This window comes from Sus scrofa, chromosome 14, assembly GCF_054392235.1.
Source record: "Sus scrofa isolate SSC_HxYL_T2T_F1_AM1 chromosome 14, Sscrofa_HxYL_maternal_Yorkshire_Landrace_v2.0, whole genome shotgun sequence".
NCBI lineage: Eukaryota > Metazoa > Chordata > Mammalia > Artiodactyla > Suidae > Sus > Sus scrofa.
The window spans coordinates 75618804-75638061 of NC_139396.1; the positions used below are offsets into that span (position 1 = coordinate 75618804).

Genomic DNA, 19258 nt, shown 5'->3' on the forward strand with positions numbered 1-19258 from the left:
TGGCCAACGTTTGTGAGCATGCCTTCCATGCAGCCTGTACTTTTTCTAGTCTATTATCTATCCTTCAACTATCCTAGCTCATCTGGTCTGCCCTGCTCTTTAAACTGAAACAGCCATTAGCACCAGCCAACTCAGCCATGATGTGCATTACTGCTCTTTTTCATCTAAACAAAAAGGAATTTAAAAATCATTTTAGTGTAGCCAAAGAAAGATTGGGAATGTTTAAGCAGACTTAAAGCAAGGAAAGAAAAATTATAAGGGTAAACAAACAGAGACATTAACATAGCGTTCTCATGTCATTAAAAAAAAAGAAAAAGCCCCAAAGATTAGTATGGCTGATGCAGTTTTACAATGGTTTGCAAGATGTTTTGAGTTGAATTGTGCCTAAAGATATATTGAAGTCCTAGCCCTCAGTATCAAAGAATATTACCTCAAAACTGGGTTCACTTCTTGGTGGGGGTTGAGCCAAAATATACAACCAAGCCGAAGATTGGGAGAGGGAGGGATTTATTATTACTTTGTTGACTGAAAAAATACAACCTGAAAGTTAAGAGTTAAGTTTTATTTGGGGTGAAATTAGGACTTAAGCCCAGGAGACAGCATTTCAGGTAGCCCCGAGAAACTGCTCGGAGGAGATGAGGGGGGAAGCTAGGATATATGAGTTTTTGCAACAATGGGAAGGTGGTAGGAAAAAAGATTTACAGATAATCAGATTTGCAGAAGATTTACAGAAAACCGTTTCTATGGGAAGACAATAAAGGTCTGGGCTTACTGGAATCACTGCTTTTATAGGCTTTTTTGAGTTCCCTCAGGGCTCACTGACCCACCCTTGGGAGCAGCTGTTGTCACAGATGACCATGACATATTTTGTTTTGTCCACTAACTACAGCCCAGGAGGCAGTATTTCAGAGCTGTCTGAAGAGGAAAGGGGGGAAGTATCAAGATATAAGTCAGAAAGTTGAAGGGGGAGGTGCATGCAGCCATGCATACATTTTACAGAAGTTTGCTGCTGGTCTCATGAGGTTTCTACTAGTCACAGTCATTAGTTATCATTGATAGATTTTCATGTTTGTCTATATATGAGGTGATGCAAGATTTAGATTCATAAAATCTTCTAAAAGTATCTGTTTAAAGACCTGTTCTTCCAGTTTTCCCAGAGCACAGAGTCCCTCACTCCTGGTCTCCACCCTGAGTTCCACTCAGGGGGTGCTGTGGGCTGGCAGCTGCAGTGGCTCATGTTTTACTCCATGTAGAGGCTGATGGCAAGTGCTAAACCTCAGTTCACAACTTGCAGCAAGAAGAACACTGAGCATCCCTCCCAAAGCAGTGTCACCCCAACAGCAAACACGGGGAAGTTTTAGCTAAGGTTATATGCATAATTCATGAAGGGGCTTGAACAGAAAAGAATTCAGGATAGAATTGGGGCAAAGGTCAACAGAGTTCAAGCTTTACTTGAATGAAGTCAAGAAGTTGAACATCATCATTCCATTGCCCACCTGGGTGGGGGCCTTCGTCCCGGGGGACTCAAAGCTATATTAGATATATTATTATGTACATCCCTTGAGGAGGAATAGGACTCTGCTGCATTATGGCATTATTGTTTCACTGCCTCTTCTCTGTTCCTTTGTTCCCTTAACCAGAGATTACCGAGACCTGTTCAAGGGCAAGCATTGTGGCCAGGCTTAGATCACAAAATGGCTTGACAATAGGTATCAAGAAAGCTGTGCCTGGTTCTCTCTGGGGACCTCCTAACCTATCTGCTATCACATAAGAATGTGACTTTATTTGGAAATGGGCTGTTCATGGGGATAATGGAGTTAAAATGAATGTAGCCCCAATCCAATATGACCGGCCTCCTATGCTTAACCCATTGAGCATAATTAAGGAGGGGGCATGCATGTCAATAGACACTGCCAGAAAACTCACATGGACTTCACCTGTGAGTCCCCATCCCAAAATACTTCCTTTCAGTTCTTTTCCTTTCTTTAGCAATTTACTCCCCTACCTCTTAATTCAATTACTTAACTACTTACTTAACTATTCTTCCACTTGAAGACAGAGGTAGCCCGTGCATTGCTGTTCCTCTCCAAGTCCTAAATGCCATTCAGCTGGGTCCCCTCCTGCCTGCAAAAAAGGACGATTTCCCCTGCCAGTGGTGGTCCTGGTGACAGAGGGAGAGGTGGAGCAGGAGAGGCAAGACAAAATCAGAGCAGAGTTGGGACTAGGAGGCCAGGGAAGAGGGTTACCTGGCTCAGGACGGAGGGAGGAAGTTGATAGAAGAGATCAGGGCATGGAACTCACCGCTCACAAGACAGACTCACACTTGACTCTTGCCTGTTGGGAAGGGAAACCATGTTCAGTACACTGTGTGTGATGTCTTCCTTCAGAAGAGGTGTCCTAATTTCCACCACCTGCCAAGAACAGCTGGGTGCCCCCTAATTACTGATTAGCACGCACAATGGTCTAATTGGTCCTCTATATCTGAGGGCTAATTCTGATTACTGCTTTATCACACTCGATGAGGGTTTCCTGGGGCTTTGTTTATCTGATGCCCCACCCTCCAGGCAGGTGGGCACACTCTAATCACAGCAAGGAAATCTGTCCAGGCCAGGTCCCAGGGCACATGTATCCAATGACCAGAACACAGGAACAACTCTGGTATCCATCAAAACACAACCCATCTCTAAAAAAATCACTGTGTGTACCCATTTCCAATAAAGGGCACTTCGGTAAACTTGACATAGCTATGCCCTTGTTCTTTAGTTTAAATTGAAATGTTCAAACGTGATTCAAGAAAGATGCCTGGACCAAACAGGGTTTTGGGAAATCAGACTTTGTCTCCACCCAGTGACACAGGCGCTCAACTTCCAGGGACCCTCAGGGTTCAGACCAGTGAATGAGGAGTGGATGTGTGTTAGGGTTCTCCAGAGAAATAGAACAAGTAGGGGGTAGAGATATGTTGATAAATATTTATTATAAGGAATTTTCTCACATTTACAAAGGCTGAGAAGCCCCATGATCTGCTGCCTACAAGCTGGAGACCCTGGAAATTCAGGGGTATAATTCCAGGCTTTTGCTAGGTGACACATAGTAGATCCTTAAATAGTAGGCCTATAAAATGTGGATCAAATAAACACTACAGGGTTTACAGGGCTTTTGATACATCTCTACAATTTATGGTGATTTGTATTCTATCCGTAATCCCTTAGATTTTTTATTTATTTATTTTTTTGGTCTTTTTGTCTTTTTAGAGCCATACCCTCAGCACATGGAGGTTGCCAGGCTAGGGGTCCGACTGGAGCTGTAGCCATCAGCCTATACCACAGCCACAGCAGCGTGGGATCCGAGCCACATCTAAGACCTATACCACAGCTTATGGCAATCCTGGATCCTTAACCCACTGAGCGAGGCCAGGGATAGAACCCAAGTCCTCATGGATGCTAGTTGGGTTCGTTAACCACTGAGCCACGACGGGAACTCCTGAAATTATTTTTAAACAATCAGATGGTTCTAACATAAGAAAACACTAGGTACAGCATCTGCCCTTCCAGATTCAAAGGGCAGAGTTGCTTTTGAGAGGGACATCCCGCCTTACAGATGTAAAAGTTGTAACTCATTGACAGAGGTCACTGAGTTAGTAAAGACTCAGAATTGGTATCCAGATCCACCATTGCCCGAATCCATATAACTGCCACTCTGTCTTGCCTCCAAATTTTACCAAAATAGGTAACTCCTTGATTTTCACTACTTTAGGGAGAGCATTCATAAGTCCAGTGGGGAGACTAGCCATTTAGTTCCTGAGATATCTTGCACAGTTCAAGTTCTCATTTTTTTTTAATTGAATGAGACATTATTTAAATTCTATAGGGCTTTACAATTTTCAAAAGTTTCACACAGATGATTTCATATAATCCCATAACCCTTTTGTCCTCTTCTCCCCCGCACTGGTCACCACTAGTTCTCTAGATCTGAGTCTGCTTCTTTCTTGTTTTATTTACTAGTTTGTTGTATTCCTCATCATTCTTATACTTGCAGTCACATGTACAATGACTTGAAGGAAAAATACCTGAAGGTTATGAGTTTGAGCTTATGAAGGAAACGAATCTGTAACAGTGAGATTTGGAAACCACATTTTCAAGGGGAGGTGGTCAGCCTTAGGACATGGCCACTAATGAAAGCATATCTCTTTCTTTTTTTTGGTCTTTTTAGGGCCACACCTGAGGCCTATGGAGGTTCCTAGGCTAGGGGTCAAACTGGGGCTTCAGCTGCTGGATCCTTAACCCACTGAGAAGGGCCAGGGATCAAACCCACATCTTCATGGATATCAGTCAGGTTTTTTACCACTTAGCCACAACCAGGAACTCTGAAGGCACATCTTTTGATTTATTCTTTGTTCAGTGAACATGGGGTATACACCCTCTAAGGCCTTCAGGATGCAATGAAAAATAAAACATAGTCCTTGCCCTCAAGTGCTTCTAGTAGAAACACTGAATAAATAAATGGCCATTCAAATCCAAGTCCTGGTAAGCCTTGTGAGCAAGTGAATGGGATGTGATGGGTTAGCGGTCAAACCCAATCCAGGTGGAGATGTCGTGAAGCCACACCCCATCCCTGAGAACAGAGTCCAGCATTCCTCCATGAAATCTGTCACTATGTGATTAAGTGAGTTGTACAGTTTCCTGAGAAGACACCTGCCTATTTGTTCTCTTGTATTAGTTGTGATTTAGAGATACCTGGCTATACCTTTTCAATGCTTTGATGAAGAGTCTTAGTCAACTTGGGAAAAATTTTTAACAGGCTAAATACAATCCAAGGATGATTTGGGGACACTGGTAGAACACCATGGAAGCCAGTTTTTATGCTTTCATGTCACCAGTGAGGAATTTACCCATCATTCCTAAATCTCTTATAATGCCCTGTCACTTGGCCCTATGACCTAAACAGTGGCCAAGACACATGATTCATAGCTTATTAGTAGAACAATGCAAATAAGAATCCCCAGCATATTTATGAAAATATGGCAGAAACCTTGGTGAGTGGAAAAGACTTTTAAATATCCATAAGATGCAGAATTAGCTTGGGGAATTCATGTCATTATCCGAATTTTTACCTAATTCCTGAAGGGGAGCCCAAGAGGATAACTAAGGAAAAGAAAAGCTTTGGAATTTGTCAAGAAGAAACTCCTATGGTAGAATTCTCTCTTAGGACCAGGGAAAGGCTCCTTAAAAAATTATTGAAATATAATTGATTTACAATGTTGTGTTAGTTTCAGGGGTACAAAAACAGGGAAAGATTCTAAGTCAGCTTTTCTCAGAAATCAAGTTTAAATTTTTCTGGGGTCTCAAGCCAGGCTCAAGAACACTCCTGCCAGGAGACATCTCCACTTTACAGACGAGGAAACTGAGATTCCAAAAGGTAGTGATTTACCCAGTTCATACAACTCGTAAGAGGCAGAGCTAGGGTTTACACCCAAACAGGCAAGCTTCTCGGAGAGTCAATAAGCCAGTAAAATACGGGCTCCACTCCGCAATCTCGAGGAAGACTCTTCTAGCTAATAGGCACCACATTGTTCCTGGGCTCTGAGGACCACCTGATGGGGTTTAAAGGGAAGCAGCTATGATATGGGGCCTAAAGTGAATGAAGATGGGAGACTCCCCATTTCCAAAGGAGGTCCACCTGTCTGTTATAAGGCATGCACCTGAAACCAGCTTTCGCTCTGCATATAAAACCCTCCCCAGGGCACAGGGAGCTCGGGTTTTTGGGAGTGGAAGTATCCTGTTCTCCGCAGGCGCTATGTGGTTGCGGCCGTCCATCTGGCTCTGCTTTCCGCTGTGTCTTGCTCTGCCAGGCCAGTCTCAGCCCAAAGCAGCAGATGACCTTGGTGGCCTCTACTGTGGGCCAAGCAGCTTTCATTTCTCCATAAATCTTCTCAGCCAGGACACAGCAACTCCTCCTGCACTGGTGGTTTGGGGTGAGTGTGACCGTCTCCTTTCCGGTCTCAAACTGTCTTCCTTCTTCATGCTTCCTTCCTTTGGCTGAACTCAGCAGCCTTCTTCTAGATGATGAATCTTCAGAAATGCCATTTTGGGGGAATTCCCATAGTGGCTCAGCCATAAGGAACCCTAGCATCCATGAGGATATGGGTTCCATCCCTGGCCTCACTCAGTGGGTTAAGGACCCAGCATTGCTGTGAGCTGTGGTGTAGGTCGCAGATGTGGCTAGATCCCATGTGGCTGTGGCTGTGGTATAGACCAGTAGTTGTGGCTCTAATTTGACCCCTAGCCTGGGAACCTCCACATGCCACAGGTTTGGCCCTAAAAAGCAAAAAAATAAAATAAAACCCCAAAACAACAACAAAGAAATCACTTCACTTCTGAATCTGATTCCTTGTTTGGTCCTGTCGTTTCATGACAGCTGCCCCTTGGGGCCCAGGGCAGAGCTGGCTGTCCTTTCCCAGCACCAGTGGCCGTGGTGGCTGACTCTGTTTTCCCCCCTCCCCACCACCCAGACAGGCGCGGGCGGCTGCACAAGCTGCAGAATGACTCTGGCTGTGGCACGTGGGTCCACAAGGGCCCAGGCAGCTCCATGGGAGTGGAAGCATCCTACAGAGGCTGCTATGTGACTGAGTGGGTGAGTATGCCCCTGCCGTTGGGGACACTGGGATGCCGGGGCCACCACCCAGGCTGACTCCGGGCTTGTCTCTCCAGGACTCTCACTACCTCATGCCCATTGGACTTGAAGAAGCAGATGCAGGTGGACACAGAACAGTCACAGAGACGAAACTGTTTAAGTGCCCTGTGGATTTCCTAGGTAAAGGCTAGGAACTCCAAGGTGGTGTGAATCTTCTTGGAAGGTGTCCTTGGTCCCCTACTGCTGGCTCTGTGCAAAGACACCAGCCCCATGGAGAACAGTCTTCCGGCTTTCCCCTCCAGGGGTGACCTTAGGATAAGCACCACCTGAGGATTACCTAGTGCCTAAATACTGGAGGGCTTCACGTGTGACCCCCTTACTTCTAGCCCAGCACTGCAGGCACTACTTTTGGCCCCTCAGTGGTGGGTGGCACAGCTGGGCTTCAAACACGAGTTATCCCTGGATCCAGTTCCTTCCCCTGGAAGGGAGACTCTGCAAATGCTTTGCAGAAGCCGACTGCACTGAGAACAGGGCTCAGCCTCTTTAGCTGCGGGCTACTGCTGACTTAATTGGGGATCAATAGGAAACATGCCTACTCAATTCCTGCAAACCTTGTCTTGCTTCCAAGAGCCCTGCCTCAGTCATTAGAATTGAACTGGGAATTCTTCTCACCTGTCCTGTTAAATAACTCCATGGCCCAGAGCGGTGGTACTGATAAGGTGCAGAATGCTAGGGTGTGCCCCAGGCCTACTGAACCAGAACTGGATTTCAGAGTGCTGTCCAGATAACTTTTAAAGAACAGAAAGAATTTTTTTTTTAAATGTCTTTTTTTAGGGCCACACTCACTGTATATGGGAAGTTCCCAGGCCAGGGGTCAAATCAGACCTATAGTTGGTGGCGTACACCAGAGCTCACAGCAATGTGGGATCCTTAACCCAGGGATCTAACCTGCATCCTCATGGATATTGGTCAGGTTCATTACCGCTGAGCCACAAGGGTAACCCCAGAAGGAAGATTACTTGAATAAAAGAGTAAAGACTCTGGCTGCTTCTACCAATCTTGTTGGTATTTCCCCTTTTTCCAAAGGGGACTCATATGAGGTGACTTAGTATTTACTGAACTTTCTGATTTAATCTCTAGGTATGTAAATATTAATTCCAGTCATCTAGATGTCTATGGGAATTTAAAGTTGATGCTCTGTAATGAATGGTCTCCTTGAAAAGATCAAACTTTATTACCTAGCTTGAGTTACTCTCCTCTTAAAAATCTAGCTCTTGATGTTCCAACCATTGGCCTTTGTGATGCTGTCCCAGTGTGGGACCGATTGCCATGTGCTCCTCCACCCATCACTCAAGGAGAATGCAAGCAGCTTGGCTGCTGCTACAACTCGGAAGAGGTCCCTTCTTGTTACTATGGAAACACAGGTGAGTGGCTCTACCTTTGAAAGCAGCTGAAGAAAAGTGCCAGTTATCGGCAAGGAAGCCCAGAGGAGGACTATCTCCCCCCAACCCCAGCCAGAAGGCAAATAGAGAACAAGAACAGAGGTTGATGTATAAGAAACACATCCTGAGACACTTGACCCTGAGTGACAGAACTTTCTCCAGCCTCCCATTGTCTGCTCTCCTAGAATCTAAAAGAAAGCAAGTAATAGGCAGTGAACTCAGGAAGCTAAGTCTATGTGCAAGATGCTAATTGACAGTAACTTAAACCAATTCCCAAGGAAAAGCTATTCTGGGGGCTGATAGTGGTCTATCTAGAGAGCTTTATGTCAAAAGATGACTATTGGTCCCCAAATGATGCTCCATATTTTTTTCATGTAAAAAAAAATATGACCCTCATCAAACACCTTGATGCCACACTCAAACCTAGGCTCTGAATCCTAGCTGAGTAAAAACAAAGCAGGCGCTGCTCTTTGCTTCTATAGATGACAAATGATGCAAGGAGGTTAAATACTGCAAGGCCACACAGTGAGTGGTGGAGGAGAGATTCAAACCCACGTGCTCATCCAGAGCCTCACTCAAGCTCTAGACAGCAAATCTTATATCAGGGTCACTAGCTGGGAACACCAGCCTCTCTAGAAGTGGGAGGGGAGGTTAGAAAATTAAATCCTAAATCACTAGATTGGGCTGGCTGGCTCAGTAACAAGAGGTGCCCTGCCTTTGACATGTCTGCTCTGATGTTTCAGTGACCTCACGCTGTACCCAAGATGGCCACTTCTCCATCGCTGTGTCTCGCAATGTGACCTCACCTCCACTGCTCTGGGATTCTGTGCACCTGGCCTTCAGAAATGACAGTGAATGTAAACCTGTGATGGAAACACACACTTTTGTCCTCTTCCGGTTTCCATTTAGTTCCTGTGGGACTGCAAAACGGGTAAGAAGCACTGACCCTGGGCTGTGTTCCCAACTCTAGAAGCTGAGCGGGGATGCTGGCAACTGGGGGAGAGCTGAAATACCTTAGCTGTGAGGGAAGCTCAGGGGGCCATAGGATGGCCTCTAACACAGAGGTAAGTTTTCATCGCTGAGAAAGCCAGCACCTCACCTGGGCACTGGGCCTGTCATCCCCTCTCTTGCTCCAGCGAGGGGCTGGCACTCTTTACCAAGTGGTGAAAGAGCAAGTACCAGGTTCCTCCTGAAACACTGGGCTGGGTGATGGTGAGGTTAGCTGAGGGTCAGTAGTGTCTCTAGCTGCCTCATCTGAGTACTCAAAGCCCCTTCCAGTCCCTTTGTCCTGAAAGATGGTGAAGTGACCCCTGCTGAGCCCCTCTTGCCTCCACTCACGTGAGAAAGCAGCCTGTGATGGCACCTTGCTGAGTGCTGGACCAAAACAAGTTCTGAGTACAGTAGCATCTCGCTAGCGAGAGTGATCAGACATCTTTATCTGTCCTTGTAGGTAACTGGGAACCAGGCGGTATATGAAAATGAGCTGGTAGCAGCTCGGGATGTGAGGACTTGGAGCCATGGTTCTATTACCCGAGACAGCATCTTCAGGTAAAGGTCTTTAACTTGACCTTGCTTAACCAGAACACCTGACTTCCTTTCTTACACAAAGCAGTTCTAGCATAAAACATGAAACGGTAAAAGAACATCTCCTCATGAGAGAAGAAACTGTCTACTGCCCTGGTGTGCTCCAAGCTCACCACCCATTATTTAATCTAGTAGCCCTGCATTGCTGCCACCAACTTGGTCTAAGCCTCAAACTTAACCTGGACTTCCGGCGCATCGTACTGGGTTTCCTGTTTCTCACTGACTTCTTCCTCCTCCTACCCTATTGTCTGAGCTATAGTGTAAAAGAATCCCTTTAAAAACCTTAGATGCTTAAAGCATACTTAAAAATTTCTCTTTATCTTCCTTCTCTTTGTCTCCCACAGCTTAGATGTAACATCATGAGTGTAACTCACAGGGCCCTGAATAAAACTGCTGCTACTGAAACTGCCTGTTTTCTGATGCTCTCATCCTTTGTGTTATCCTTGTGTGGAGTCTTCAATGGACCTCACACTCGTCCTGCCTCCATTTTTGTCTTTCCTCCACTTAGGTTACTTCTCATCATCCTTCATATCAATCACCTCCAACATCTTTCCTGACTGCCCCTCCGCTGAAGGCACCTGCTTCTCACCACACCGCCTCTGTTTCTTGTATGGGCTTTACATCAAACACATAAAACCTTCTCATTTACATATTGGTCTCCCAAGGAGAGTTCTTACAAGGCCAGACCACACCCCTGTGTTGACGAACTTCACGTTTCCTCAAGCCTGAAAAAGTGACACATGGCCCGTCCCCAAGATGGTAGCTAATGTCTTATTTTTCTGCAGGCTTCGAGTCAGTTGTATCTACTCTGTAAGTAGCAGTGCTCTCCCAGTTAACATCCAGGTTTTCACTCTCCCACCACCGCTTCCGGAGACCCACCCTGGACCTCTTACTCTGGAGCTTCAGATTGCCAAAGGTGAGGCCCTCTTGGGTGGGGGATCTGGCCTATAGCCTAAGTCCTGTTATTTAGGTTCAAGGGCCTTGCCTTGCTAATAAGATGTTTATGTGGGTGATAGTCTATCTCAAGCCACCTTGACATTCCTAGCTCCTCACAGCTTCAACTTGACTTGGCCTTTTGCAGATGAACGCTATGGCTCCTACTACAATGCTAGTGACTACCCGGTGGTGAAATTGCTTCGGGAGCCCATCTATGTGGAGGTCTCTATCCGTCACCGAACAGACCCCAGTCTCGGGCTGCACCTGCACCAGTGCTGGGCCACACCCGGCATGAGCCCCCTGCTCCAGCCACAGTGGCCCATGCTAGTCAATGGGTAAGTGGCTCCTTCCTGTGCCTGGATCCAAGTCCCTCCCAGGAGCCCACCTTGATGGCTGCCTATCTCTCTTGGCTTAGATGCCCCTACACTGGAGACAACTACCAGACCAAACTGATCCCTGTCCAGAAAGCTTCAAACCTGCTATTTCCTTCTCACTACCAGCGTTTCAGTGTTTCCACCTTCAGTTTTGTGGACTCTGTGGCAAAGCAGGCACTCAAGGGACCGGTATGATGCCTCCTCTGCTCTTCAGCAGGACTTTAATGCCCCTCAACCCAATTGTTTCCACACGGTACCACTCCTCAGTCAAGTGGCCCCTTCATACTGGCTGTTGGCACTGCCTCAGAGCCACCCAGGGATGGCCTTGACCTGAGTATCGGGTCTGCTAGAGCCTACTATGTTAGTGCCTCTGTGAGACCAGCTTGTGGCTAATAACTTTCTCGACCTCATCTGATGGGGGGAGGGAGGAGGGAAGATTCATCAGGTCTGAAGACTTACGGGGTGTTACACTGTGTTCCTAATCCTTTTGGCTCGCAGGTGTATCTGCATTGCACTGCATCGGTCTGCAAGCCTGCAGGGGCACCAATCTGTGTGACAACCTGTCCTGCTGCCAGACGTGAGTATACAAGCTGTCTACACCAGATAACAGAGTTGAGTAAATCTGGAGTCCCAGCACTGAGCTTCATCCTGTGGGCAAATGAATCAAACTAAAGAGTCCCCTTATTAACAAGGTCTCTTGAAGTACTTTTATGAGTCAGTAGAATAGAAGTCTAAGAAGTTTCTTAGAATTCCAGGACTTCTAAATATAAGCCATAAATCCTTCAATAATGCTCAGCCTCAGCTTTTCACCATATAAATTTGGACTTAGCCAGGAGTCAAACTGGTTCACGGCCTGTAATCACAACATTTCTGGTCCAGCCAGATAAAATGTAGACTTCTATACTTGCTTGAAGGCAGGTCTGGCAGCATGGCCCAAAGACCTACAGGTGGAATAGGATCGCTCTACATGGTCAGGCCCAGTGCTTCCATGGTTGTGCCCTTTCTCCTGACCCACTAACATTTATCTGGCCTCTGAATTGGGATTCATAACCTCTAAGGTGTTAGGTCCCGTTTGGCAAAAATGAAAATAAACACTCATAATACTGCTAATAATTGTCATTTAACAGACCAAATACTCACCATCCAATTACAATGATACATATATGTCTAAACAATGAAAACTTGAAAGTTCAGAGGGTGTTTGTGTGTGTGTATCTGTCTGTGTTTTAGGTCCACACCACTGGCATATGGAAGTTCCCAGGCTGGGGGTCTTCCCAGCTGCCAAACTATGCCACAGACATAGCAATGCCAGATCTAATCCATGTCTGCGACCTACACCACAACTCATGGCAGTGCCAGATCCTCAACCCACTGATTGAGGCCAGGGATCAAACACTCATCCTCATGGATGCTGGTTGGGTTTATTACCACTGAGCCATGACAAGAACTCCTTACCAGTTATTCTCATAAGGTCTCAATATTAAGATGCTATGGTTCAAGAGCCTGTTGAGGAAGAATGACAGTTTAGGGATAGTACAAAGTCATAACTTGTCTGAAAAATGAGGCAAAAGTTAGCACAAATGGCCAAGGCTGAGACTTTGTATCTAACACATTGAAGTTTTCTTGAAGCATGGAGCAGAAACGTCCATAACCAAGGACCCTGGTCCTATTTTAGACTCCTTAGCCATTCATACCACATGTATAAACAAATTCTAACAAATTTCAAATTCCTCTCCCCAACAGGAAGAAGAAGTTCTGACATCCATTTTCAGAATGGCACTGCTAGCATTTCTAGCAAGGGTCCCATGATTCTACTCCAAGCCACTCGGGACTCTTCAGAAAGGCTCCATAAATACTCAAGTGAGTGGAAAACATACCTGAGGCCCTGTATCTAAACCAATGGCCAGACTATAGCCACTTCTTCACCCCCTACTTAGCCCTTACTGATTTGGTCAATGTGAACCTCAAAAGAAATGGTCTAAAGACTGGCAGTCTTTATCAGGTTGTAGAATCATTTAGTTTCAGCATCCATTAACCTACTAACCTACCTTTCCATCCCACAGGGCCTCCTGTAGACTCCCATGCTCTGTGGGTGGCTGGCCTCTTGGGAAGCTTAATTATTGGAGCCTTGTTAGTGTCCTACCTGGTCTTCAGGAAATGGAGATGAGTTACTCAGACCAAATGTGTCAATAAAACCAATAAAACAAGATTACACCACTAGCCCAGCTTCTCATTTGAAAGGTAAATAATTTCTTTAGCTCATCTGCTGTTTGGCATCTCCTTTTTCCAGCTTGATATATTTTTTTTTTAACCTGAGAAGAAAACATGATGCCTTTATTTTTCTTCTATCTTCTGCCTAGAACATCATTTCAGTAGAACGTCATAGTTGGTTGACCTGAGCAGAACCTACAAGAACTAAAATCTCAGACTTAGCAGATCTTTCAAGCTCATGAGAATGTAGAACAAAACTCTTGCACAAGATCACTTAAACTGAGCTAGAGCTAGTACCAAATCTTCTAGACCATTGGTTCTCCAACTTAAGTATGCATCAGAATAAAAGGGCTGATGGAAACGGACTAATGGCCCCATCCACAGAATATGATTAAGTAGACTGGCCTGAGGCTAATGAACCTGCATTTTCCTACCATTTCTCAGGTGACAATGATCTTTCTATTCCAAGCATTACGCTTCAAAAACTAAGACAATGCCTAAAAAGAGGTATCTGATCATGCCTTGATAAATTGGAAGTAGCTTGATCAGAAGAGGTTCTGTTCTGAGCCAGAACCAACAAATACTAAGAACTACTACAGAATTCCCATTGTGGCTCAGAAGGTTACAAACCCAACTGGTAGCCACGAGGATGTGGGTTTGAGCCCTGGCTTTGCTCAGTGGGTTAAGGATCTGGCATGGCTGCAAGCTGCAACATAGGTCACAGATGCAGCTTGGATCTGGTATTGCTGTTGTGACTGAGGCTTGGGCCAGCAGCTGCAGCTCCGATTCAACCCCTAGCCCAGGAACTTCCATATACCACAGGTGTGACCCTAAAAAGGAAAAAAAAAAAGTAATAAACTCGGAAATTACAAGTAGAAAAAAACAGGGGGTTAGTGAATTACTGTGACTTCTCAAGGTAAAAACCCTACTAAAATTGAAACTGATACTGTTTGCCAAATTCTATGGATGACCTTTCTTCCTAGGAAGGAATTCTGAAAGTAAGCCTGGTTAAGTAAGGTCCCACCATTCATCTTCACTCGGCAACTTCCAGGTCACTTTACATAATTCACTTCAGCAACATTGTTGATGAGCGTTTGAGTTGTTTCTAGCTTGTGGTGGTGAGCAATAAAGCTACTAGGAACACTAGTAGCCAGCCTCATTCCTGTGTACAACCACCTTATACAATCTCCTATTTTGAATCAAAATAGCCCATGTGGGATCCCAGTGGGTTAAGCCATTGTCACTGCTGTGGTGTGGATTTGATCCCTGGCTCAAGAACTTCCACATGCAATGGGTACAGCAAAAAAAAAAAAAAAAAAAAAAAAAGAAAGTAAATACAGTGTACATAATGGTGTTACTGGCACTAGGTTATAAAAACATCAGTTTCTGCCTTGGATCATTAGCTCTGAAGAATTTAGTGGTTCATGCCACAGTAAGGATGCTGAAGAAGCTCTGTGGAGAAAGACTGATACCTCCAACCAACAGCTGTGTGAATCAGTATCCTTGGAAGGTAATTCTCCAACCAAAACCTCAGGAGAGACTGTACCAGAACCACCTAGCTGAGCCATTGCTAATATCTGTTTCACCAAAACTGAGAAGTGATTGTCATAAGCCACCACAATTGGGAGTGGTTTTTAAGGCAAACTGGATTTAATAAAAAGATTCCTTGAATTTTATTTGTGGAGATGTCATACCTTGGTATCAAGGAGTAGAATTTTTCAGTCATGGAGCAAGTGTATGTTTAAATACATAAGCAACTGTCAAGTATTTCTACTGTCTCTGCACTTGCATTAGCTTTGTAAGGGTTCCAGTTGCTCTAAATCCCTTAAACCTGTTGTTGGGAGGGAATGTCAGCTCTACTCCAATGTCAGCTCCTCCTCTTTGGTTATACCGAGCTCAACCTGCAGGGACCACTGAGGGATCTAAGAAGTGTCAACTTTCCTTCATTCTGTCACTTTCTGGGGAAACAATTTTCTTAGGGCAAATCTAAGAAAACCTAAAGCAGCTGGCAAGAGACTGGAAACAGCATCCTGACATCAGCCCCATGTAGTGAAACATCATATTGGATCTTCTCATTCAGTGAAATAAACTCCCCATTATATTAGGTATTGACATTACAGGACCCTATTTCCACAAGCAACAGGAAACTTGTATGGTCTGGGAAACAATAGGAAACCAGAAGTTGAACATGGTATTACAGTGGCCATTCAAGAAAAATCCTATTTTTAATAGAGAATGTCAGGCCCCTGCTACCTCCATCTTTACCCAGAATATTCAGACCAGGAAAGAGCATGTCTTTTGGGGAAACATTTCATCTCTACAGCCTCAGCCTTCTTGCTTTTGAAATAAGGACTAAGTTCTGTCTATAGGAATTCCCGTTGTGGCTCAGCAGTAACGAACACAACTGGTATACATGAGGTCTCGGGTTTGAGCCCTGGCCTTGCTCAGTGGGTAAAGGATTCAGCATTGCTTTGAGCTATGGTGCAGGTCACAGACACAGCTTGGATCCTCCATTGCTGTCCCACAGGGCAACAGCTATAGCTCTAATTTGACCCCTAGCCTGGGAACTTCCATATGCCATGAGTGCAGCCCTAAAACATGATTGTGTCTATAAATTTTTGGCTCATAAGATATTCTTAATCTCCTTCAATCACATTCCATTGGTCCTGATTCCTAGCTCTCCCTTAGAAATTCGACTTCTCTGATTCCTTGCTTAGAATTTTCATGCTGTGAGTGGTGATGTGCTTTTGTGTCTTACACCATAGCATACTTTTGCCTTCTGGAAGCTAAAGGCTTCATTGAAGCCTTTCCTTCATTTTATGACCACAGATCTCTCTCTGTGTAGTAAGGCTTTTCCTCTCCACCCCCCTCTCTTTCCAAGCGCTTTGCTTGAAATGAAATGAGCCTTCATTTGATTGGCCAATTCTCATCACCTGACTGGGCTACTTGGGGGAGTAGGGGAAAGTGATTTATTTCTCTGTGGTCATGTCCTTGATCAAACCTGCATCCTCATGGATACTAGTTGGTTTCATTACCGCTGAGCCAGAATGGGAATTCCTTCAAGAGGTTAGTTTTCAAATAAAGCATCTGCTTCCTACCCTGAGAATCAGTTGGCTTTATTATCCTTTGGGGTAAATGTTAGGGACGTGGGAGTGGAGGGTAGTGGAGAGCAGGGGGAGGGAGAAGCGCCCACCTACAGAGAGGGACCCACATGTTCTCTGGCCACCAAGATTCCTCACGGGGGCCAAGGCACAGCCAGGAAGTAACCCTGAGCCTGAGGAGGTCTGGTTCTTGCTGGCAGTGGCTTTCTGGCTGGTTGTGCTACTCTGACCTCATCAAAATCAGATGTTCATCCTAAAAAAATCTCTTGTCCTTGTCTGGGACAAAGGGCCTGGCACAAACCAGAATCTCAGGGAACATTTGCTGAATGAATCACACAATTTAACTATGACACCATTTAACCAGAAACAGGAGCCTAGAAAATTCCCAGAGAACAGATGACCAGATTTTAACCAGAACACACTCATTCCCTAGTACAGGAGCTCCTGACCAGGCATGTTTTTAGGGCATGCAGATTGTCTGCCTCTGTCAGCAGCCCACTGTAGCTCATAGGAATGAAAAAAGCTTCATGATAACTAAGACTGTCCCCTGCACAAACTTACATGTCTTTATCTTTTTGTTTTGTTTTTGGTCTTTTTGTCATTTTAGGGCTGCACCCTCAGCATATGGAGGTTCCCAGGCTAGGGGTCAAATCTCAGCTGTATCCACTGGCCTACGCCACAGCCACAGCAATGCGGGATCCGAGCCGCATCTGCAACCTACACCACAGCTCATGGCAATGCAGGATCCTTAACCTACTAAGCGAGGTCAGGAATCAAACCTGCAACCTCATGGTTCCTAGTCAGATTCATTTCCACTGCACCGCGACAGGAACTCTTACATGTCTTTATCTTTTGATAATTAGAAAACCCACAGATTTCGGGTTTCCTCTTAAAACACCCAAAATTCATTTCTCCCCTTGAGGAAAAGGACTTAACCAAGGAATAAAACTGCCACAAAGAGAAATTAGAAATCTAGCAGCAGCTATTTTCATTATTTTCAGAAACCTAGACATTGGCTCTCATAATTTAACACCTTTATTGAGATTATAACTCACATTCCATACAATTCACCCATTTAAAGTGCACAAATTGGAGTTCCCATTGTGGCACAGCGGAAACAAATCCGACTAGGAACCATGAGGTTGCAGGTTTGATCCCTGGCCTTGTTCAGTAGGTTGAGGACATGGTGTTGCTATGAGTTGTGGTGCAGGTCATAGATGCAGCTCAGATCTGGCATTGCTATGGCTCTGGTGTAGGCTGGCAGCAACAGCTCCAATTAGACCCCTAGCCTGGGAACCTCCATATGCATGGGTATGGCCCTAAAAAGGACAAAAAGACAAAAGAATAAAATAAAAAAATTAAGTACACAACTCAGTAGGGTTTGTTGGTTTGTTTTAGTATATTCAGTATTATGCAACCATCACTACACTCGTTTAGCCCACTTTTTTTATCCTCCTCAAAGAAACCCCATCAGAAATCACTCCCGATTCCTAACTTTCCCCAGCCCTGGACAGTCACTGATCTATTGTCTGTCACTATAGATCTGCAACATGTCACATAAATGAAATCCTGCAATATATGGCCTTTTGTAACCACCTTCTTTCTTAGCATAATGTTTTCAAGGTTCATTTATGTTGTTGCTTGTGTCTGTACTCCAGTCCTTTTCCCTCCTTTCCATTTTTCCACTTTGTGCATCCATTTACTGATGGGTGTTGGGGTTGTTTCCACCTTTGGGTGTTCAAATAACACAATTAGGAATTGGTGTGCAAGTTCTTGCGTGGACATAGATTTTTCTCTTGGTCAGATACCTTGAAGTAGAATTTCCAGGTCATGCAATAACACTATGTGTAACATTTGGAGGAACATCATAACTATTTGGGGGAAAACACTGGTAAAGTAGTCTTGTTCAGGCTTCAGGGGCAATGCTTGGCCTCTGACCGATGCAACCTTGCCTGAGCTACTTGCTTGCTTCTGAAACCAGCAATGTTTACTTTCTAGAGTTATATTGCACCTAGTGTTCAACTTTTCACAAATGATCTCTTCCTTGCTTAATTGCTTTTGTTTACTAGAGTTATATTGCATCTAGTGTTTTCTATGTAATTGGAACCCTCCCTAACACCCCCTTCCTTTTGTGAGCAATCTTCGCTGCAGAGAGAAGTTCAAGGTGTGATAATCCCAAAGACCACCAGAAACTATCACCAGACCACCTGACTCCAGCATTGACAACTTTCAAATGATCTATGGAGGGAGAAGAATGATGGCACCCTAATTATTGTCAACAGCCTTTTTTTTTTTTTTTTTCAAGCTAAACCTATAAAAACCCTTGCTATCTTTCTCAAGGCAGGGCACAGTTTTGAGATCTTAGCCTGCTGCGGCCTCCTTTGCCTGGCAAAGCAATAAAGCTGTTCTTTCTGCTTCATCCAAAACTCTGTCTCTGAGACTTAACTGGTTCCAGTTTGCAGAGGCCAGGTTTTTTTGGCTGCAACTGGAGTCCCATCAAGAGTCCTGGAGGGCAGAACGGCACCTTCTGCCTGTTTCTTCCATGATATTAGCAAAGTGTTCTGTGTATAGGAATGACTTTTATTTGACCATGGAAGGAAAAGAACTGAGTGTATGTGTGTTGGCTTTTTTGCTGAGCCTCCCAAAGTAAGTCCTGGGGAAAGTGGAAGGATGGGCCCAAGGTCAATGATGGTTTTATGTACTTGTGCAGTACCTCTGCTCAAGGCCATTAGGTCAGACTCTGTGCTCTTGATAATTCTTTGCACACTGTCTTCCTTTTTCCCATCCAATCGGTTATACCTGCAAGCATGCTGTTTCTGGCATTTGCTGTTTCCCAGGAAGCTACCAGGACAGATGATGGGAAAGCAAGCGCTCAGAAATGAGTCCATTCATGAAGACAGCGGGGTGTGAAGCCCTCAGTCAAAGTCACATTTAAATTTGATGAGTCAACCCTTTTTGCAATTACCATGCAGACAAGCTT

At 44.9% G+C, this 19258-nt stretch overlaps 1 protein-coding gene across 1 annotated transcript; it reads left to right on the top strand.

The window, feature by feature from the left end:
• Positions 1-5765: 5765 nt before the first annotated feature.
• ZP4 (zona pellucida glycoprotein 4) lies at positions 5766-13173 on the top strand (the record flags this gene model as incomplete). The annotated part of the gene is given in 12 exon segments (NM_214045.1): positions 5766-5971; positions 6509-6630; positions 6708-6810; positions 7902-8054; positions 8816-9003; positions 9523-9620; positions 10442-10572; positions 10738-10927; positions 11008-11155; positions 11465-11543; positions 12710-12826; positions 13030-13173. Coding segments are annotated over 12 exon segments (1611 nt in total). The 5' UTR covers positions 5766-5793.
• Positions 13174-19258: the final 6085 nt, after the last annotated feature.